The sequence below is a fragment of the Notolepis coatsorum genome (genome assembly GCF_963971535.1).
Source record: "Notolepis coatsorum genome assembly, chromosome: 6".
Lineage (NCBI taxonomy): Eukaryota > Metazoa > Chordata > Actinopteri > Aulopiformes > Paralepididae > Notolepis > Notolepis coatsorum.
In genome coordinates, this window is record NC_140170.1 from 179,269,854 (window position 1) to 179,294,326 (window position 24,473).

The window sequence follows — 24,473 nt, forward strand, 5'->3', positions numbered from 1 at the left end:
CTCTACCTCCTGAGCCATTGTCGCCCCTTCCCTGTTCATTCATTCAGTAGAGCTGGTTTGTAATACATTCAACACTAAATCAGATCAAAACAGTTAAAAGAAATACGAGTCATTCTATTGAGTGTTTTAATCATTGATGTACTGTAGTTTATAGATTATACATCACATCACAATAATACTGGAGGGGATGACGAGATGACGGCCACCAAATAATGAGTTACAGATACATACTTAAATAAAAAAAACTGACTCCTTGGAGGCATGGCTTTGACTATACAGATTGTTATCTATGTTTAACTCCTCTTGGAGGTGTGGCTTTGATTATACAGATGACATATTCATGGTTCCTTGCATTCTCACTGAGGGTAATGGCGTAAAGATGCTGCTACAAATTGTTATTCAATATTGAATGTTTTAGGAATGTAAAATACATCTGGAGAGGATCTTTAGGGTGAAAAAATAAGAAAGAACTGTGTGTGTGAGTGTAATGTGTGTGTGTGTGTAGACAACTCACTTTACCCATCTTGAACTAGTAAAGGTTGACAATAGTTTAATTCCACGCATCGTCTTTATTTAGCTAAGTAGGCTAATGAAAAGTCATAATAAACTATTTTAGATCAGGTCATTATACATACACCTGACAATGAAAGTACTAGTATGTTCTAATGAGCCTGGCTCCCACATGACAAGAGTACTAGTATGTTCTAATGAGCCTGGCTCCCACATGACAAGAGTACTAGTATGTTCTAATGAGCCTATAGCTCCCACATGACAAGAGTACTAGTATTTTTTAATGAGCCTGGCTCCCACATAACAAGAGTACTAGTATTTTTTTAATGAGCCTGGCTCCCACATAACAAGAGTACTAGTATATTCTAATGAGCCTGGCTCCCACATGACAAGAGTACTAGTATATTCTAATGAGCCTGGCTCCCACATGACAAGAGTACTAGTATGATTTAATTAACCTGGCTCCTAGGATGAGAGACTACATTTACTCAGTTTGAGTCCTACATGAATAATGAATACTACTAGTACAGTATGTTTTAATGAGCCTGGCTCCCAGGATGAGTATTAGAGTACTAGTATGTTTTAATGAGCCCCTGTTGAGCATTGTATGTTTTCTATTCTATGGTATGTTTTCTATTTTATGGTATGTTATCTATTCTATGGTATATTTTCTATCCTATGGTATGTTCTCTACTCTATTCTATGGTGTATTTTCTATTCTGTTCTATGGTATATTTTCACAACTGAATAAACATTCTCTCTTCAGAGGAAAACTGGGTTGTTGTCTTGCTACCAGAGAATATTACTACAGTTTCACTACTGTTTACAATGGCAGGGCCTACAATCATCATATTTATGATAGGTTTATTATTGGTTGGTTCCCAGAGCCTCACCATGATTTTGTTTTTATTTACGATGACAAAATAGAGTAATAATAATTAAAATTAAAACATGTACGTGAATAGTAACGTAAGTATGTTTTATGAAACGCAGGCTCTGCACATGTAAACCAAACAGCATAGTACACCTCTTAAATTAATCACATCTCTGATACCCTGATACCTTCTTCTTAATCAAGGGTCCATTCAAAAGGTTTATAGATGTATATATGTTTATAGATGTATATGTTTATAAATGTATATATGTTTATATATGTATATGTTTATAGATGTATATATGTTTATTAGGGATGCTCGATATTGGCTTTTTTACCGATACCGATATTCCGATATTGTCCAACTCTTAATTTCCGATACCGATATCAACCGATATCAACCGATACCGATATATGCAGGGTTTCCCCGTCCAAAAAACTGAATAATTTCAGGTAACTAATAATTTCACTGGATATATATATAACAAATATTGTTATTGTTTTTTTTTTTTTTTTTTTAAACCGATACCGATATTTTCCGATATCACATTTTCCTGCCGATATCGGCCGATAATATCGGACATCCCTAATGTTTATAGATGTATATGTTTATATGTATATATGTTAGTAGTCGACTAATCGGTCGAAAGGAGCCGTAGTCGACTGCCAACCTCTTAGTCGAATAAAAAAAAATTATAATCTTTTTTTGTATCATTCTTTCCAAAAGAAAAGAGGCCTAGAAGTGTGGCTAACGCCAATGGCACGCATACCAGAGGCTAACTCTCTACGAAAACAGGCACAGAGGCACTGAAAGAAGATTTCACCCATCTAATGAACACACTAGACTAGACAAATATCAAGATGTATCCATCAGTGGACCAATTGCATGCTTTTGCAGAGGACAAGAAGCCTTCGGTCGACTCCTTCAGACATTAAGCACCCCCACAGCCCAAATGGAATGATAAAAAAAAAATAATAATTATTATATATAGCCTATATATTTTTATTTATTTAGTCGACTAATAGTCGACTAACGGCACATTATAGTCGACTATCCAAATCCTTAGTCGGGGACAGCCCTAATGTTTATAGATGTATATATATTTATAGATGTATATATGTTTATAGATGTATATGTTTATAGATGTATATGTATGTTTATTTATGTATATGTTTATAGATGTATATATATTTATATATGTTTATAGATAATATATAAGAGCATATATAAATGCTCACGTCTCCTCTTCGCCTCTCCTCCTTGAGGAACCAAACGGTTTAGAAAAAAAGGAACAGCCTTGTTCATTCATGAGACATTTGTGAGATAATCTGTATACGTCTAACAGCCACATCAGAGATCAGATAGATGATCTTCCGCTGGAGGAGACGGGCTGTGTCTTTCCTACGGCTTTGAACAGCCTTAAAAGCGGTCCATGTTTCAGTTTTCGGGTCACAGAGAAATCAAGGGTGGAGGAAGGGACTTTGGAATACACCCCTGAGTCTAGATCATTCCAGCCAGCCACGGTGGCAGGAAAAGTCCCACAGTTCCCAGAATGCACATCAGGACAAACATCCAGAGGAAGATGCGATCAATCACCATGGCAACGTAGTTCCACTCCTGCCTCACCTGACAGCCAACACAAAAACATCAACACAAAAACATCAACATGATAAACATCAACACGATAAACAACAACATGATAAACAACAGTAAAAAATCAGATGATGTCTGATGATGTCTGATGATGTCTGATGTCTGATGATGTCTGATGATGTCAGATGATGTCTGATGATGTCTGATGTCTGATGATGTCTGATGATGTCAGATGATGTCTGATGATGTCAGATGATGTCTGATGATGACTGATGATGTCAGATGATGTCTGATGATGTCTGATGATGTCTGATGTCTGATGATGTCTGATGATGTCAGATGATGTCTGATGATGACTGATGATGTCTGATGATGTCTGATGATGTCTGATGATGTCTGATGATGTCAGATGATGACTGATGATGTCTGATGATGTCTGATGATGTCAGATGATGTCTGATGATGTCAGATGATGTCAGATGATGTCTGATGATGTCTGATGATGTCTGATGATGACTGATGATGTCTGATGATGTCAGATGATGTCAGATGATGTCTGATGATGTCAGATGATGTCTGATGATGACTGATGATGTCAGATGATGTCTGATGATGTCAGATGATGTCTGATGATGACTGATGATGTCTGATGATGTCAGATGATGTCTGATGATGACTGATGATGTCTGATGATGTCTGATGATGACTGATGATGTCTGATGTCTGATGATGTCTGATGATGTCAGATGATGTCTGATGATGACTGATGATGTCTGATGTCTGATGATGTCTGATGATGTCAGATGATGTCTGATGATGACTGATGATGTCTGATGATGTCTGATGATGTCTGATGATGTCTGATGATGTCAGATGATGACTGATGATGTCTGATGATGTCTGATGATGTCAGATGATGTCAGATGATGTCTGATGATGTCTGATGATGTCAGATGATGTCTGATGATGTCTGATGATGTCTGATGATGACTGATGATGTCTGATGATGTCAGATGATGTCTGATGATGTCTGATGATGTCAGATGATGTCTGATGATGACTGATGATGTCAGATGATGTCTGATGATGTCAGATGATGTCTGATGATGACTGATGATGTCTGATGATGTCAGATGATGTCTGATGATGACTGATGATGTCTGATGATGTCTGATGATGACTGATGATGTCTGATGTCTGATGATGTCTGATGATGTCAGATGATGTCGGATGATGTCTGATGATGACTGATGATGTCAGATGATGTCTGATGATGTCAGATGATGTCAGATGATGTCAGATGATGTCAGATGATGTCGGATGATGTCGGATGTCTGATGATGTCTGATGTCTGATGTGAGGATGATCAAGTAGCCTGGGCTACATTGTATATTCATATTCCACATAACTCTCAGAAAGTTATTATGTAATAATCCTGGTCTGTACAAAACAGAAAGTTATCATGTAATAATCCTGGTCTATACAAAACAGAAAGTTACAGTATCATGTAATAATCCTGGTCTGTACCAAACAGAAAGTTATCATGTAATAATCCTGGTCTGTACCAAACAGAAAGTTATCATGTAATAATCCTGGTCTAAACAAAACAGAAAGTTATCATGTAATAATCCTGGTCTAAACAAAACAGAAAGTTATCATGTAATAATCCTGGTCTGTACCAAACAGAAAGTTATCATGTAATAATCCTGGTCTAAACAAAACAGAAAGTTATCATGTAATAATCCTGGTCTGTACCAAACAGAAAGTTATCATGTAATAATCCTGGTCTAAACAAAACAAAGTTATCATGTAATAATCCTGGTCTAAACAAAACAAAGTTATCATGTAATAATCCTGGTCTGTACCAAACAGAAAGTTATCATGTAATAATCCTGGTCTAAACAAAACAGAAAGTTATCATGTAATAATCCTGGTCTGTACCAAACAGAAAGTTATCATGTAATAATCCTGGTCTGTACCAAACAGAAAGTTATCATGTAATAATCCTGGTCTAAACAAAACAAAGTTATCATGTAATAATCCTGGTCTGTACCAAACAGAAAGTTATCATGTAATAATCCTGGTCTAAACAAAACAGAAAGTTATCATGTAATAATCCTGGTCTGTACAAAACAGAAAGTTATCATGTAATAATCCTGGTCTAAACAAAACAGAAAGTTATCATGTAATAATCCTGGTCTGTACCAAACAGAAAGTTATCATGTAATAATCCTGGTCTGTACATACAGCGAACTCAGCATCCTCAGATCGCAGGTGGTTAGCGATGTACTCAACCCCCTCCATGGCTCCCCTCAGGGGTGGGGGGCAGGAGGAGGAGGAGGAGGAGGAGGAGGAGAAGAGCGAGGAGGGCAGGCAGAGGAGGGTCTGGTCTGTCTCAGGGAGGAGGCCCAGATGGTGATCAGTGAGGTCAGTGTTATGGTTTGGTGACAGACTGCTGTGGAGTGTGGCGTTAGGGTTCAGATCTGAGTCATAGTTAGGGTTAATAAAGTGTGGAGGCCTGTAGTTAGGAGAGGGACTGCGGTCGGGGCTCTGGTTATAGTCAAGGTAGATAGAGCTACCGTCAGGGTTCAGGTGCGTGGGGCACAGCTGTGGGTTGGGAGAAAGACTCGGACTCTGGTTGAGTTGGGGTTCTGATGACAAACTCGTCCGGAGCGAGAGGTTAGGACTCGGATCTGGGCTGAGGTGTGTGTGTTTAGTGTTCGCAGGGAGACAAGGGTGGTGGTGGTCGTTACAATTGGGACAAACACACAGACTAGGACGACACTTAGAGTTGAGGTAGGTAGCGTTCGGATTAAGGTGTTTAGCGTCGAGGTTGGAGTTAGGGTCTATAGGCGCAAGGCTAAACCGATGACTTGGGCTAAAGTCTGGGTTATAGTTGGGACTCAGACTAGGACGATGTTTGGCAAGGACTGGACAACTCCTTCTTCTTTTAACCCTCTGGGAGTCATGGTTATGGTGGGCGGAGTCAGGGTTAAGGTGGGTGGAGTCAGGGTTAAGGTGGGTGGGGTCAGGGTTAATGTGGGAGGAGTCAGGGTCTGGTTCAGGGTCAGTGTCTAGTGGGTAAAGGGTTGGTTTAACACACAGATCGGGTCGGTGATTAGGATGAAGGTTTGATGTCAGCCTGGCGTTCGGAGGGTTAGGGTTAGAACTGTTTGGAACATGGAGGTTAGAGTTTGGCGCCACACTGAGGCGATGTTTGCCGAGGACGGGGCAGCTCCTCCTCCTGTCCACTCTCTGCTGCCCTCTGCTGGAAGACTGCAGATAGAACACATCAATGGAAAAAATACAAAATACAACACGGCAATAAAGAGAAAATAAAATGCTACACACCAATGGAGAGAATATAAAATAGTTCTGCTGTTTGATGAATGCTTTTATCTAAAGTTATTTAAAGACAGAATGATCATAATGTCATAGTAGACAGAAGGGTCATGATGTCATAGTAGACATAAGGGTCATGCTGTCATAGTAGACAGAAGGGTCATGATGTCATAGTAGACAGAAGAGTCATGATGTCATGGTGAACAGAAGGGTCATGATGTCATAGTAGACATACGGGTCATGCTGTCATAGTAGACAGACGAGTCATCCTGTCATGGTGGACATAAGGGTTATGCTGTCATAGTAGACATAAGGGTCATGATGTCATAGTAGACAGAAGGGTCATGCTGTAATAGTAGACAGAAGAGTCATGATGTCATAGTAGACAGAAGGGTTATGATGGCATGTGGACAGAAGGCTTATGATGTCATGTGGACAGAAGGGTTATGATGTCATGTGGACAGAAGGGTTATGATGTCATGTGGACAGAAGGGTTATGATGTTGGGTCATGATGTCATAGTAGACAGAAGGGTCATGATGTCATGTGGACAGAAGAGGGGTTATGATGTCATGGTGGACAGAAGGGTTATGATGTCATGGTGAACAGAATGGCTATGATGTCATGGTGGACAGAAGGGTCATGATGTCATGTGGACAAAAGGGGTCATGGTGAAATGAAAACAGGATTGTGTCGAAACTTGTGAAGATTGTGAAAAACATTTTTACAGAAATAGCTGATTGCTGATGATAGATCTGTTCTCATTTACCGGTGAATTGATTGGATAGTACAACACACACACACACACACACACACACACACACACACACACACACACACACACACACACACACACACACACACACACACACACACACACACACACACACACACACACACACACACACACACACACACACACACACACACACACACACACACACACACACACACACACACACACACACACACACACACACACACACACACACACACACACACACACACACACACACACACACACACACACACACACACACACACACACACACACACACACACACACACACACACACACACACACACACACACACACACACACACACACACACACACACACACACACACACACACACACACACACACAGGTCCAACCTGGACGATGTGCTGGTGCAGGCTGCAGTACTGGACACTCTGTGTTCGCCCCCGACTGGCCTTGACCTCCTCCTCTCCTGGCTCTGCCCCTCCTCCTCTCCCTCCTCTCCCTCCCACCCTGGGCCTCCTCTCCACCCTCCTCTTGTTGTCCGCGGTGATGGGTGGTCTCCGCAGGAACAGGAAGGCGGGGACCGTTTCCAGGAAGACCGTGCGCACCCAGGGAGGCATGCTGTGAGTCTGAGGGGAGCGGTGGTGGACGTTGAGGACGAAGATGGTGATGATGATGGAGAGCGTGACGAAGATCATGGTGAAGAGGAGGTACTCCCCGATCAGAGGGATCACCTGGAAGGACATGTGGGGTAGATTCATATCCACGTCGAGAGCTTGATCTGCACATGGAAGCTTTATGACAGAATGTGGAAGTAGTGAGCAGTGAAGGATTTAACGAGTGCTTATAACTAGGGATGCTCGATATTGGCTTTTTTTACCGATACCGATATACCGATATTGTCCAACTCTTAATTTCCGATACCGATATCAACCGATATCAACCGATACCGATATATGCAGGGTTTCCCCCCCCAAAAAATTGAATAATTTCAGGTAATTAACATTACATATATCTTGTTGTGGAATTAACACAACATTATGCATACTTTTGACAATAAATAAAATCAGAATTTGTTCTTACTTGCTTGCCTGGGTAAATAAAGGTTATAGAAATGTAATTTTTTTCTTTTTCTTTAAATAACGTTTTTTTTTAAAACCGATACCGATATTTTCCGATATCACATTTTAATGCCGATATCGGCCGATAATATCGGACATCCCTACTTATAACTGATAAAGGAACCTGACAACTAGACTGGTGTAGTGGGGGTAACTATATATAAACCCACCAGTGAAGTAGAGGTATACTGTATATATAGGGTATAGATATAGACAGTATAGGATGTATTTATATATAGGGTATACAGGAAGTATATGAGGTATAATTCAGGTATATATAGGAGGTTTTATCCAAAGCGACTTACACATTTTGTATGACAAGTCAGTAGGAAGGGTACAACTCAGCTGAGTAACAATGTTCATCAAAGTGTTCAGACTTGAGTGCCACAGTGTTTAGTGTATGTTAGTATATTAGGAAGAGTGCATGACAATAAGAAGGTTAGTTTTTTTTTTTTTTTTTTTTTTCATTACAGATATTGATTGAAGAAGTGTGTCTTTAGTCAACGGCGAAAGATCGGCTGTCCTAACTGTGGTGGGAAGTTCGTTCCACCATTGTGGGGCAAGGACCGAGAATAGGCGGCTTCTCTTTGATGACCCTCCCGAAACTCGGATAGGGGTTGGTCTGAGGCGGCCAGAAGATGCAGAATGATAGGAGGTATAGATATAAGGAGGGTAGATATAAAGGGTATATATGAGGTATATATAGAGTAGAATGTATATAAAGGGTATATATAGGAGGTATATAGAGGGTATATGGTATATAAAGGGTATATATGAGGTATATATAGAGTAGAATGTATATAAAGGGTATAGGAGGTATATATATATCTAGGGTATATATATGAGGTATATATAGGGTAGGGGGTATATAAAGGGTGTATATAGAATATATATATAGGGTAGGAGGTATATAAATTGTATATATATAGAGTCTGGCAGCCATTTATTAACAGAAAGTCCTCACAAAAGCAACTGCAACCAAAGCATTTTATGAATGGAATGAAACAATGAGCACACTTGGCTGGACAACCAGCCACTGACTGACCTCACTAACTAGCTGATTGCCAACAGACAAGTGACTCTCCCACATATATAGGGTATATATAGGAGGTATATATAATTATATATATATAAATATATATAAACTCACCAGTGAAGTGGAAGGGATGATCTCTGTGATCAGCAGCAGGAAAACGGTCAGAGACAGAAGGACAGAGATACACAGAGTAATCTTCTCCCCACAGTCTGACAGAAAGAGACACATTATTATTATTGTTATTATTATGATCATTATTAGTATTATTATACAGTATTACAAGTTTTACAGCACAGGAAGTCCTTCATTCCAACAGCCATCAGACTATATAACGCCTCACTGTGCCTCACTGCCTCACTGAGCACAGAGTGACAGCACAAACTCTGGCATATCTTCCTGGACTTTTTACATCAACATTTAAGATTTTTTACATTCATTACTGTACATTCTACTGTATATTACTGTATATTTTAGAATGTACTGTATATACATATTTTAGAATAATAGAATCAATTTAGAATAATATCCCTGACTGTATTTGTATTGTTATTTGTGATTTTTGACTACCTACTGTAAATCTGTCAATAAAGTACTTCTATTCTATTCAAGTCGTAGTAGTAGTAGTAGTATCAGTAGTAATAGTAGTAGTAGTAGTAGTAGTAGTTGTTGTTTTAGTACTAGTAGTAGTAGTAATAGTAGTAGTAGTAGTAGTAGTAGTAGTTGTTGTTTTAGTACTAGTAGTAGTAGTAATAGTAGTAGTAGTAGTAGTTGTTGTTTTAGTACTAGTAGTAGTAGTAGTAGTAAGTACACAGTAGTGTTAGCAGCAGTAGTAGTAGTATTAGTAGTAGCAGTAGTAGCAATATTATTAGTAGTAATAGTAGTAGTAGTAGTAGTAGTAGTAGTAGTAGTAGTAGTAGTAGTAGTAGTAGTAGTAGTAGTAGTACTAGTAGGTGAACATGTGTGAATACAGTATAAACAGGTGAACAGGTGTGAATACAGTATAAACAGGTGTGAATACAGTATAACAGGTGAACAGGTGTGAATACAGTATAACAGGTGAACAGGTGTGAATTAAGCATTACATCACGCGACGGATGTGTGTTTTTTTTATTTTTTTTTATTATCTTTCTTCCCCTCTTTTTCCCGATTTTTCTCCCATCCCACCCTTCCTGGTTGTTGCGTACTTTCCCCTACTGTTGGTCCGAGAGACCGGAGACTGTCACATGCTTTCCACCGACGCATGTGCAGCCTGCCGGCAGGCCAGCCTGGCCGCGCAGGTTCTCACCGGGGAGAGTGTAGCGTGTGGGAGGCCGCACTATCTCTCCCTAGTTCCTACCCTTGCTGAGCAGGCGCCCCGACCGAACTGTAGGGGTCGCTGTCCACAACGCCCAGGACCCACCCTTCAGCTTTTTCCCACCCTCTAATACTGCCAATTTTTTAGTGTGAGGGCCAGCCAAGCTGATAGCAACGTCGGGAGCTGGATTCGAACAGTGGTGACTAACGCAATCTCCGCTACGCCACCTGACCCCTCGACGGATGTGTGTTATACAAATTAGATCACGCCTAGGGTGGTTGTTAGGCCAGAGGCGCAGCCGAGGGTCGTTAGACCCCCCTAGGCATGATCTAATTTGTATAACACACAACTTCAAGTGATGTAATGCGTTTATACAATGGCTGAATTCACCCAACCTTATTGCTATACAATAAACACACAGTAATTGAAGCATAATGGAGATGTATTCACAAAACCATCCACAGAAAAAGTAGGTACAAAAATAAAGAAAAAACGTGTTATACGAAATAACAATGGCTAACTTGACTGTTTCAGCCAATCAGAATCAAGATATTATTATTATTATTATTATTATTTTTTTTTTATCCTCTTTTTCTCTGCCTGATTTTTCCATTTTTCTCCCCATCCCAATTTAGTCGTTATGCCAATTCCCCCCCTCCCCTCCTTGTTGTGCGCATGTTCCTCCTACTGGTCAGTACAAGGGAACCCTGAAGTCCACCACATGCTTCCTCCGACACATGTGGAGACAGCCAGTGGCTCTCTTCTCACCTGGCAGCGAGGACTCTCATTGGTGAAGCGTAACGCGTGGGAGGTCACGCTGCCTTCACCATTTCCTGCCTTTCGCTGAGCAGGCGCCCAGACCTGACCTGTAGGCATCGCTGTCCACAACGCCAGATTACCACCCTCGACTTCCCTCCTGCTAACTCAGCCAAACGAGTTTGTATGACAATCGGCCCAAGCCGCAGGGCAATGCTGACTCCGGGAGTCGAGACCGCAGCCTCTTGCATTGGTGACGAGCGCAATCTCCGCTACGCCATCCGACCGCCCAGAATCATGATATTTGCATGCCATTGTATAATACAGTATAAACAGGTGTGAGGGGCATTGAGCTCCTCACCAGAGGGCAGGTAGAACACCAGCACCGTCAGCAAGGAGATCAGCAGGCAGGGGACAATCAGGTTGATGGTGTAGAACAGAGGCAGCCGACGAATCAGGAATGAGTAAGTGATGTCTGAGTAGACCTATCACAATGCAGGACACAGAGGACACATTTTACATTTACATCATTTGCCAAGAAATGTTCTTGTAATGTTCTTTTCTCTTATCGATTGTGATAGATTATAATAACATTCATATAGTGTATATACTACCTCGTAGCAGCATTCATACTTCTTAATGTTATATCTGCCCTCAGCGCTGACTATGACCCACTCTCCACTTTCCCAGTAGTCCAGCTGGTCCACACGGTCTGACATGGCCACCAGGTCGATCTTGGCACGGTCATAGGTCCACGAGCCAAACTATAATAATAATAATAATAAATAATATTATTCATATCCTTACTGGCCTTCATGCTGATAATAAAGAGGACATGTTACTGGCCTTCATGCTGATAATAAAGTGACATGTTACTGGCCTTCATGGTGAAAATAAAGATGGTTACTGGCCTTCATTGTTATGGTTTGTAACCGACCCCAATCGCACAACACAAGACAGGTATGATGGTTTGCCAAGAAACAGAAATTTATTGAGAACAGGGAAAAAGGGCACTGTCCCTTTAAGGGAGAAAACACAAAACACTGGAATAACACAAGAGGGGAAGGTAAAGTGCCTTTAAGAGGCGGGCAGGAAAAGGGAACACTAAGGGAAGGTATAAGGGAACGCCTAGGGACAGAGGAACTAGAGACTAGGAGAACTAGGGACAAGGAGAACTAGGGACAGAGGACTAGGGACTAGGAGAGCTAGGGATAGAGGACTAGGGACTAGGAGAACTAGGGATAGAGGACTAGGGACAGAGGACTAGGGACTGAGGCCCGCGGAGGCGGGCTGGGGACAGGGAGGAACTGGGGACTGGTGGGAAACATCTGGGCCGCTCCAGGCGTAATGGTGCAGGAACAGCAGCGGCGGCGAGGGTGTCGCCACCGGGTAGCTGGCTGTCCGAGCCGAGAACAGAGTGGTGCTGGAACAGGCGGCGGTGGCGAGGGTGTCGCCACCGGGTAGCCGGCTGTCCGAGCCGAGGACAGAGTGGTGATGGAACAGGCGGCGGTGGCGAGGGTGTCGCCACCGGGTAGCCGACTGTCCGAGCCGAGGACAGAGTGGTGCTCCACTGCTTGAGTGCGCACCGGAACCGAGAGACGCATCGGGGTGCGTCTGCGTGGAGGTGTGTGCCAAGCACGAAGGTCTGGAAGATGCGCTCCTGCGTGCTGGTCTGGAGAGCGTGCCAAGCTCGAAGGTCTAGGAGATGCGCGTCTGCGCGCTGGTCGGGAGAGCGTGCCAAGCTCGAAGGTCTAGGAGATGCGCGTCTGCGCGCTGGTCGGGAGAGCGTGCCAAGCTCGAAGGTCTAGGAGATGCGCGTCTGCGCGCTGGTCGGGAGAGCGTGCCAAGCTCGAAGGTCTAGGAGATGCGCGTCTGCGCGCTGGTCGGGAGAGCGTGCCAAGCTCGAAGGTCTAGGAGATGCGCGTCTGCGCGCTGGTCGGGAGAGCGTGCCAAGCTCGAAGGTCTAGGAGATGCGCGTCTGCGCTGGTCTGGAGAGCGTGCCAAGCTCGAAGGTCTAGGAGATGCGCGTCTGCGCGCTGGTCGGGAGAGCGTGCCAAGCTCGAAGGTCTAGGAGATGCGCGTCTGCGCGCTGGTCGGGAGAGCGTGCCAAGCTCGAAGGTCTAGGAGATGCGCGTCTGCGCGCTGGTCGGGAGAGCGTGCCAAGCTCGAAGGTCTAGGAGATGCGCGTCTGCGCTGGTCTGGAGAGCGTGCCAAGCTCGAAGGTCTGGTAGATGCGCGTCTGCGCGCTGAGGTCTGGAGAGCGTGCCAAGCTCGAGGGTCTGGAAGATGCGCGTTGCGCGCTGGTCTGGAGAGCGTGCCAAGCTTGAGCGTCCTTGGAAGATGCGCGTTGCGCGCTGAGGACTGGAGAGCGTCTGCGCTGGTCTGGATGTGCGTCAGGACGAACAGCTGCGCGGGGGTCTGCAGTGGAACGCTGGGGTGCCTCCCGTGGAAGTACAGGGAGCGCAGACCAGTCTCCCCCACAGGCAACGGCGACAGCTGGCGAAGGCTGGAGCAAACATCTCGACGCCGGAGAATGGAACAGCATAGGCAGACAGAGGATCTCCCGAAAGAGTCTAGATGTTTAGAGAATATGACTCGGCAAGTATACAACACGACCCCAAGCCGAAACGAGGGGAAGCGCCCTGGTATTTAAAGCCCACAGGGGGACTAATTAGCCTGCCACCACAGGTGCGAGAGATAATAGATAATCGAACAGGTGTGGCCACTGAGGGTAAAGAACGAGAGGGTGGGGGCTAGAAAGAGTGAGTGAGAAGGGAAAATAAACAGTATAGGCTTAAAGAAACAGAGAAAAGGTGGTGAGCAGCGGGCAAAACCTCACATTCATGGTGATAATAAAGATGGTTACTGGCCTTCATGGTGATAATAAAGATGGTTACTGGCCTTCATGGTGATAATAAAGATGGTTACTGGCCTTCATGGTGATGATAAAGATGGTTACTGGCTTTCATGGTGATATAAAGATGGTTACTGGCCTTCATGGTGATATAAAGATGGTTACTGGCCTTCATGGTGATGATAAAGATGGTTACTGGCCTTCATGGTGATAATAAAGATGGTTACTGGCCTTCATGGTGATATAAAGATGGTTACTGGCCTTCATGGTGATAATAAAGATGGTTACTGGCCTTCATGGTGATAATAAAGATGGTTACTGGTAGGGATGTCCCGATAATTTTTTTTTGCTCCCGATCCGATCCCGATCATGGGATTTTGAGTATCTACCAATACCGATCTTTCCCGATCCGATACAAAAATAAATAATAATAATAAATTATTTTTTCTCCCATCCGAATTTCTCACATTACATTCACCCTGAATGTTGACGTTATCCAGGTGAAAAGTGAACTTCATTCAAGCGAGGCATTGCAACCGGAGTAATCTAAAAACTCTGCCTCCAACCTGCTGCTTCATGAGAGCAATGGCGCCATCGTCTGTAAAAATCAGGTGACTGCAAGTTCTGCAACTAGTGGATGTCCCTCATCCTTGACATAAATCATTTGATGTATAATTAAATCAAAGGAAATGCGTTTGTTTTGGCAAAATTCTTCTGCTCTGTGTGACAATAAATAAATGAATGATGATATGCAATTTAAAACCAAAACTAAGGCCTCAGTATGAGTTTAAGACGTGAACATGGTCATGTTTGTTGAATTAAAAAAAAATGCTAAAAAAAAAATAAAAAAAAAATCCTGTTTTATTTATTTATTTTTTTATCCCGATCTTCTGAAAATCACGTGATCGGCCCCCGATCCCGATCACGTGATCGGATTGGGACATCCCTAGTTACTGGCCTTCATGGTGATAATAAAGATGGTTACTGGTCTTCATGGTGATAATAAAGATGGTTACTGGCCTTCATGGTGATGATAAAGATGGTTACTGGCCTTCATGGTGATAATAAAGATGGTTACTGGCCTTCATGGTGATAATAAAGATGGTTACTGGCCTTCATGGTGATGATAAAGATGGTTACTGGCCTTCATGGTGATGATAAAGATGGTTACTGGCCTTCATGGTGATGATAAAGATGGTTACTGGCCTTCATGGTGATAATAAAGATGGTTACTGGCCTTCATGGTGATGATAAAGATGGTTACTGGCCTTCATGGTGATAATAAAGATGGTTACTGGCCTTCATGGTGATAATAAAGATGGTTACTGGCCTTCATGGTGATGATAAAGATGGTTACTGGCCTTCATGGTGATGATAAAGATGGTTACTGGCCTTCATGGTGATAATAAAGATGGTTACTGGCCTTCATGGTGATAATAAAGATGGTTACTGGCCTTCATGGTGATGATAAAGATGGTTACTGGCCTTCATGGTGATAATAAAGATGGTTACTGGCCTTCATGGTGATAATAAAGATGGTTACTGGCCTTCATGGTGATAATAAATATGGTTACTGGCCTTCATGGTGATGATAAAGATGGTTACTGGCCTTCATGGTGATAATAAAGATGGTTACTGGCCTTCATGGTGATAATAAAGATGGTTACTGGCCTTCATGGTGCAGTTCTGCTGGTCGAAGGGGAAGAAGGTGACGTCTATGGAGCAGGAGGACTTGTAGATGGCAGGAGGAACCCAGCGGATCTTCCCGTCATGGAACAGAAGGGCTTTGGTCTGGTGGGTCACCGCAAAGTCCCCGTCTGCACTGGAGACGAGAAGAAGACAGAGACCCACTGGTCACCAGCTCACTTCTTAAAGGGCCACTTCACAGATTTTCAACCTTAATGCTACCTGTCTCTTGTGACATGATGATGATCGAACGTGACTTGAGAGCTTGGCCACATCACATGATCTTTTCACGTCGAGGGAAGGCAGAAGGGAGCAGCTAGCCTAGCTCTGTCAAAAGTGAAGAAAGACAACTTGCAACAACTCTAAAATTGATACACAGAGATGAAACTGAAATCAATCCTCTCGTCTGACTGTGGGAAAGATGGCAAATTCCCAATATTTTCGAGTCTCCCTTTAACTGTCTATGCCCTAGTTCAGTGGTTCTCAAAGTGGGGTCTGAGGACCTCCAGGGGTCCTGGAGGGGGTTCCAGGGCATCCGCAGCAGAATGGGGAATATTTACATGAATAACTGACGCTTTTATCCAAAGCAACTTACAAATTGTGAACAACAAATCAGCAGGAGGGGTACAACACTGGCAGCTAAGGGTATATTGTTTATCAAATAGTGTCGAATTTGTGTGTTACACTCTGAGTGCATAGTAGTGTAGACATACGCATATTAGTAATAATAATAATAATAATAATAATAATAATAATAATACATTCAATTTGTAGTGCACTCTACATTTGGAAACAAAATCTCAGAGTGCTACAGGGTAAAAACGAAGGCTTTAAAAACATAGGCAATTAAAAAACAAAGCATAAAAACATACAAAAATAAAGGGATAAAACACACAAGGCATGTATAAAAAGGTTAAAACTAAGAGAAGGCTTTCGTGAAGAGGTATGTTTTAAGTTCTCTTTTAAAGGAAACAGTGGTCTGTGGTGCTCTGAGGTAGTCAGGGAGGGCATTCGACAGGCGAGGGGCAGCCGAGTATAGGTAGTAGTATACATATAGTAGCATAGTACAAACATGTTCGGGTTAGTTAGAGTGGCAGTTGGGGTTAGTTAAGGTGGTAGTTAGGGTTAAAGTTAGTTATGGTGGTAGTTTGGGTTAGTTAATGTGGTCGTTTGGGTTAGTTAAGGTGGCAGTTAGGGTTAGTTAAGGTGGCAGTTAGGGTTAGTTAAGGTGGCAGTTAGGGTTAGTTTATGGTTAGTTAATGTGGTAGTTAGGGTTAGTTTATGGTTAGTTAAGGTGGTAGTTAGAGTTAGTTATGGTAGTAGTTAGGTTTAGTTACAGTGGTAGTTAGGGTTATTTAAGGTGGTAGATATGGTTACTTAAAGTGGTGGTTAGGATTCTTTAACACATCAAGTGCCGTTCAGCAGGGGGCGCTGTGGGCCATGAGTGCCAGCGCTCTGTTCAATGGGGATAAATGCCGGTTTTTGCAGTGCTAAACCTATATTAAATATTATAGCTATGGATCTAATAACAACGTCGATTGTCATTGAGTTTCTTCCGGTCAACATGCAAAAAACAGATACTTTTTTCATCCATACATTTCCGTTTTATACCGTGGTAAATATAGTTTTAGAGTGATCCTGTGTAATCCCAGGAAACTCCGGAAAACAGCGCTTTACTGCATTTCATTATAAATCGTGCCATTTCTCGCTTGATTATTGAATCGATCTGAAATCAACGCTAGATTATCGGTATTATGTTTCATTATGCATGCACGAAAGGGTGGGGGGGGGGGAGATTGTTTTTCTATGCTTCGAGCGCCACCAACGGCATACATTAGACAGTACATTACAGACACACGCTGCGATCGCGGGAAAAAAATATATCGGATCAACGCAAGATTGATAGCATATAGTCCTTACCTTGTCTCTGATGTACTGCAAAAAGAATAATCCAATTATCTGATCGCCATTCCAAATATCCACAGCGATCCTGTGTCCAACGTTATCCAGCATTGCACATGAACGGGCAGGCAGGGACCCTTGTCGATGCCATCCCTATAAGCGCTTGTTTTGCCGGAGTGTTTAGAACCCACCCCCACGCCGCAGCTCGGCCGAGAAAACAAACCACATTGTGGAGTGCAATAGCGGCCGCAAGGCGCTAGACGGCGGTATCGGACCGTTGCGGTCTCAGACAGAGTGCCACACAGTCCTACAGCATAGCAGGATGAATTATGAATGGAAATAGCGAATAAAAGAAATAACGACACAGAAACGTAGATCTACGTTTTTGGCAATCAAAGGTTTAAGGTGGTACTTGGGATTAGTTAAGGTGGTAATTAGGATTAGTTAAGGTGGTAGTTAGGATTAGTTAAGGTGGTAGTTAGGATTAGTTAAGGTGGTAGTTATGGTTAGTTAAGGTGGTAGTTAAGATTAGTTAAGGTGGTAGTTAGAGTTAGTTAAGGTAGTAGTTAGGGTCAGTTAAGGTGGTAGTTAGAGTTAGTTAATGTGATAGTTAGGGTCAGTTAAGGTGGTAGTTAGAGTTAGTTAAGGTGGTAGTTAGGGTCAGTTAAGGTGGTAGTTAGAGTTAGTTAATGTGATAGTTAGGGTCAGTTAAGGTGGTAGTTAGAGTTAGTTAAGGTGGTAGTTAGGGTCAGTTAAGGTGGTAGTTAGAGTTAGTTAATGTGATAGTTAGGGTCAGTTAAGGTGGTAGTTAGAGTTAGTTAAGGTGGTAGTTAGGGTCAGTTAAGGTGGTCGTTAGAGTTAGTTAAGGTGGTAGTTAGGGTTAGTTAAGGTGGTAGTTTGGGGTCAAACCTACTTGTTATAGAGGACAATGTCAGGTTTCCAGATGAACTGTGAAGGGATTCGTATGGTTGTCAGGTTGCCATAGTTATCAGGGTCCCACTGCAGTTTGTAGTCATACCACTCCTAGGAAATAGAACACACACACACACATTTACATTTAGTCATTTAACTGATGCTTTTATCCAAAGTAACTTTTTTGTAATTGTGTACAACAAGTCAGTAGGAGGGGTTCACCTCTGGTGGCTAAGGGTAAGTGATACTGATCATCTAGCAGTGTTGAACTGAAGTGCTTCACTCTGAGTGCATAGTAGTATAGACATAGTAGCATAGTAGGTACACACACACACACACACACAGACACACACGCACGCACGCACGCACACACACACAGACACACACACGCACGCACGCACGCACACACACACACACACACACACACACACACACAGTGAGTTGTATTTGCGCGTCTAAATCTTTTTCACAGCAGGTATTTTGACTTGTCCTAGATGGGTGAACAACACACATGTAACCATATATTATATATGAAAACAGTAAAATAATATTAGTGATATTAGGATATTGGTGATATTAGTGGTATTAGTGATATTAGTGATATTAGGATATTAGGTTTGCAGAGGAACTGACCTGTTTGACCCACACATTGGTCGTCATCATCTGGTTCTTCTCATCCTGAGGACACACAGATGGACAGACAGACAGACAGACAGACAGACAGACAGACAGACAGACAGACAGACAGACAGACAGACAGACAGACAGACAGACATGCAGACAGACAAACAGGCAGGCAGGCCCACAAACAGACATACAGAGCATACAGACAGACAGACAGACAGACAGACAGACAGACAGACAGACAGACAGACAGACAGACAGACAGACAGACAGACAGACAGACAGACAGACAGACAGACAGACAGACAGACAGGCAGACAGACAGACAGACATACAGACATGCAGGCAGGCAGACAAATGGACAGACAGATATACAGGCAGACAGGCCCAGAGGCAGACAGACAGACAGATAGGCAGACAAATGGACAGACAGATATACAGGCAGACAGGCCCAGAGGCAGACAGACAGACAGGCAGACAGGCAGGCAGACAGACAGAGCAGACAGACAGAGCAGACAGACAGTGTGTAAGTGACTAAAATGACTACATGAAAGCAATGCAAATAATCAAATAATAATTGTGAGAGGAAAGGAGGTGAAAAGTAAGAATAAATTGTCACCACGTCGACGAGCTGAGCGATGGACAGACCGAAGAGGACTCTGACCGTCTCTGAGATGTTGGCGACCGGCCGAGACAGCTTGTTATAACCATGAAACAACTTCTCTAACAACCTCTCCTCTGCAAGGACACTACACACTGGAGGAGTGGAGAGAAGAGAAGAGAGGAAACAACTTCTCTAACAACCTCTCCTCTGCAACGACACTACCCACTGGAGGAGTGGAGAGAAGAGAAGAGAAGAGAGGACACTACACACTGGAGGAGTGGAGAGAAGAGAAGAGAGGAAACAACTTCTCTAACAACCTCTCCTCTGCAAGGACACTACACACTGGAGGAGTGGAGAGAAGAGAAGAGAGGAAACAACTTCTCTAACAACCTCTCCTCTGCAAGGACACTACACACTGGAGGAGTGGAGAGAAGAGAAGAGAAGAGAGAGGACACTACACACTGGAGGAGTGGAGAGAAGAGAAGAGAAAAGACACTACCCACTGGAGGAGTGGAGAGAAGAGAAGAGAGGACACTACCCACTGGAGGAGTGGAGAGAAGAGAAGAGAGGACACTACACACTGGAGGAGTGGAGATAAGAGAGAGGACACTACACACTGGAGGAGTGGAGAGAAGAGAAGAGAGGACACTACCCACTGGAGGAGTGGAGAGAAGAGAAGAGAGGACACTACACACTGGAGGAGTGGAGATAAGAGAGAGGACACTACACACTGGAGGAGTGGAGAGAAGAGAAGAGAGGACACTACACACTGGAGGAGTGGAGAGAAGGAGAGGGGAAACAACTCTTCTAACAACCTCTCCTCTGCAATGACACTACACACTGGAGGAGTGGAGAGGAGAAAAGAGAGAGTAAAAGAGAGACGAGAGAAGAGAGGAGAGAAGAAGAGAGGAGAATAAGAGAAGAGGAGAAGAGAAGAAAAGAGAAGAAGAGAGAAGAGAAGAGAAGAGAGGAGAGGAGAAGAAAGGAGACGAGAAGAAGAGAGAAGAGAGGAGAGAAGAAGAGAAGAGAGGAGAAGACGAGAAGAGAGGAGAAGAGAGGAGAATAAAAGAGAAGAAGAGAGAAGAGAGGAGAAGAAAGGAGATAAGAGAAGAAAATAGAAGAGATGAGAGGAGAAGAGATGAGAGGATAGAAGATAAGAGAAGAGAAGAAAAGAGAAAACAATAGAAGAGAAGAGAGATGAGAAGAAGAGAAGAGAGGATAAGAAGATAAGAGAAAAAGAGAAGAGAGGAGAAGAGGAGAAAAGAGAGAAGAGATGAGAAGAGAAGAAGAGAAGATAAGATAGAAGAGAAGAATAGAAGAGAGAAGAAGAGAATACAAGAGATGAAGAGAAGATAATAAGAGGAGAGGATGGAGGAGGCATCAATTATGAGTATCTACACCCAGCTTTTTAAAGGGATGTTATGATGAATAATAATAATGTCTACTTAAAATACAGCTCCATGTTGCTTTGATGATTAAAGATTCAAAGCATCAAAATACATTTAAAACTCTTAAACATCGATCTTCAGTACTATAAATCCTATAACAAAGCCATAGTTGGGTTTATTGATTAAGGCATTTCAAATACAAAATGTCCCACAACAGTTGCAGAAAGATATTTTATTTCCTAATAAGGTGAGGTAGGCAATATTATTTTGGAACCATTTTGGTAATAAAACAGTATTTGATTATATTATCTATACATCCCAACAGCTACTGTACCAACAAATAAAAAATGTTCTGTGAAAAACATGTGGTCTCTGGGACTCTGACTGTCTGTTTTGTCTGTAATCAGACAAAATAAATCTCAGGGTGACCTGAATCTTAACAACCAAGCAGATGTTTAGGCCTGCCAAGTAGTGTTCCCAGGGTCACATCGGAAAACGACCACCACCATCATGTTCCTCATTGAAAACGGCATATATATTAATACACTTTTATTTTATATCTATATAACCTTTCATTCATAGGATGCAGCTCAAAGTGCTGTACATACAAGGCATCAAAACAATTACAAGTAAATAATACTTAACCTGTTAAGCTGTAGCCCTATTTTCAGAAATCTCGCCTAAAGGTACATGTTTCCTATGTAAATGGAAGATTGCTCCACTTCTACAAGGCCAATTTGGGGGTATGTATTTCCAGTGTCAGAAATATTGTGTCTGTTACTAGGCTTGAGTAAATTGTAATGAATAAGGGAGAATATAAATTATGATTTATTTTTGCATCTGTGCCGGTGAATAACACCATGAAAACATTGAGGTCCTTCTGATTTCGCTCACTGAACTCATTCAGCACCTTCTTGAGATCAAGTGTAAAAGAAATCTAAGCAAATGAATAAAGGGAAGATGATTAAACAGAAGGATCTGTAGATACAGTAATAAATGATAATCGATTTTAATTATGAATTCATATTTGACCTTGAACTTGACCTTGACCTTATTATGGCCAAATCATACGTCTATGGATAGGGAAACGGCTCCTCTTTCCAATGGCAGGGTTGAATCTGGATTTAGTAATTTCCTTGCGGTTTTACGATAAAAGAGATACAATTAGCATTTTTCAGATAAATTCGTATTTCCGATAAATCGTATAAAACATTGGTAAAAATGAAAATATACACTTTGACTGCTGTTTTGATAGGGTTATGGTCTTTACTCTTGGCAAAAAAAGAAAAAAAAAAACATTAACCTCGTAACATCCAAGGGCCCACATGTGGGCCCTCATGAGGACGATTCGCGATGCGCCACTTTGCCGACCTCTAGCGGCTCAGGTGTGCATTTCTTTTAATACAATATATAGATAGAATTAAAGTCCTATTTGTTGCCTGTCAATTGCCCTTTCAGGTGACAAAATCCGTTCAGCGGTTCTCGAGTTACATGCCGGTATGTGAGGCGTGCGCCAAAGTATTGGGGATCTAATACGGTCTCTATTGATCGATTTATGATAAAGAAAAGCACAGACTTAACAGGTTAAGATAAGAGAGAGAGTAGAGAGATGTACAGTAGAAAACTTCTACATGGTTCCTACACTTTTCCAAAGTTGAATTCAAGTACTTTATAAGCACCCTATGGGTCTGGAAAATTCCACATTTAATACATATACTGAAAATGAAAATCTTTGTATGTTTATATATATATGCACATATTTATACTCAAAATTATGATTTAACACAGTAACATCTGATATCTAATCACGACCTTGATCACGAATCATCGCCGATCTTTGTTTTACTTGATTTGTTATCCCTTGCTTTTGTCTACCCTCGTCTTGTTGTCTTATTGTTGTGATTTAATATGCTGTGTGATTTCTATGTTGTATTTATGATCACTTATCGCTTGGAAATGAATAATAATATATAATAAATATATAATAACATATATTATATATTAAATGGAGCTAGAAGTCGCTGGTGCCTCTGCTGGGAATCTGTCGTAAACCTTTATTGCGTTTGCACCTGGCTTGAAAAGTGATGCACAACTTGCTATATTCCTGCTGTACATGTAAACTCACTCACTTGCTTTATTTCTCAGAAATTGCCTACCCCACCTTTAAAGCCATATAGACCTAGAAGAAGTAGAACAGGTTACCCTGGACAGGAAGCAGACTCAGGGACACCAAGACACAGAGACGGCTGATGGAAGTCATCTTCCTCTTCATCTTAAATCCCTCTTTCTTTCTTTTGTTTAAAGTCAGTACATGTCTTCATACCGTCTGTCTGTCCCTCATCCAAAACTAAACTATTCTACTAATACTGATAACAAAACTAAACCAATGTAGTATTCCTGCTATATTACTGTTAATCCCACTATATTACACTTCACTACTACTGCCGCTAACCGAGTATTCCTTTCTGTCGCTTAACTCTCATCAGAATCAGAAGAATCAGAATCAGAAAGGTAGTCAGTCACTACATTGGAATCAGTATTGACATCATATCTATTATGTTACTGATACTGTGTATCAGCTGTCCTCTGCTACAGTATATACTATCCCATAATATGATGCTACATGGTCACTAGTCCTCTCCTGTGGCCTCAGATCACTTAAGCAGATTAAACAAGAGGATTATTGATATAATTCTAATACTACTAATAATAATTATGATTCCCTGTTACTATCCAAACATGTCATTAAACTAAACCTTCTAATCTATCTAAACAACACACTGTCTCCTTGAAGTAAAACCTGCCAAAAGAAAATAGAAGAAAATGCTTAGTCACAGAATACTTAATATTTATTACTTAATAGTTAATACTCAATACTCAAAACTCAACACTTAATACTCAATATGTAGGCTAATATGCAATATGCACTAGTCAATACTCAATACTTAATACTGAATACTTATCCACATGACGACTGGCTTCAAAGAAGGAAATCCTAATCCTGGTATACTATCATTTCTAAAGGAGATTTGTTTTATTTGTATATCTTACTGCTGCTGTGTTCTCTGCCTCTCTCTCCTGAGCGGAGCAACTCTGTCTGACTGAGGGACAGGAAGACCACACTATAAGTGCTTCCCTCTATCCACCCCTCCATCAGAGGAAAGAAAGAGGAGAGGAAGAAGAGGGGAGGAGAGAGGAAGAAAAGAGACTTGGC

The 24,473-nt window shown here is 42.0% G+C and overlaps 1 protein-coding gene across 1 annotated transcript; it reads right to left on the bottom strand.

The window, feature by feature from the left end:
- Window positions 1–271: 271 nt before the first annotated feature.
- On the bottom strand, window positions 272–23,652 carry LOC311229791 (neuronal acetylcholine receptor subunit alpha-4-like). Its single transcript, XM_084315865.1, has 11 exons — window positions 23,462–23,652; window positions 19,887–20,023; window positions 19,277–19,321; window positions 18,645–18,754; window positions 15,815–15,965; window positions 11,904–12,053; window positions 11,651–11,774; window positions 9,354–9,448; window positions 7,475–7,816; window positions 5,226–6,254; window positions 272–3,011 (listed from the first exon to the last, which is right to left on the bottom strand). The coding sequence occupies exons 1-11, from the start codon at window positions 23,529–23,531 to the stop codon at window positions 2,886–2,888; spliced, it is 2,379 nt and encodes a 792-aa protein (XP_084171991.1). The 5' UTR covers window positions 23,532–23,652; the 3' UTR covers window positions 272–2,885.
- Between the last annotated feature and the right edge of the window lie 821 nt (window positions 23,653–24,473).

Coding starts and splice junctions, on each gene's coding strand:
- LOC311229791 (XM_084315865.1), bottom strand. CDS start 23,531: ATGAAGAGGAAGATGACTTCCATCAGCCGTCTCTGTGTCTTGGTGTCC. Junction 15,966..18,644: donor GACATTGTCCTCTATAACAA/GTAGGTTTGACC, acceptor TCTCGTCTCCAG/TGCAGACGGGGACTTTGCGG. Junction 7,817..9,353: donor TCATCCCTTCCACTTCACTG/GTGAGTTTATAT, acceptor ATGTCCTTCCAG/GTGATCCCTCTGATCGGGGA.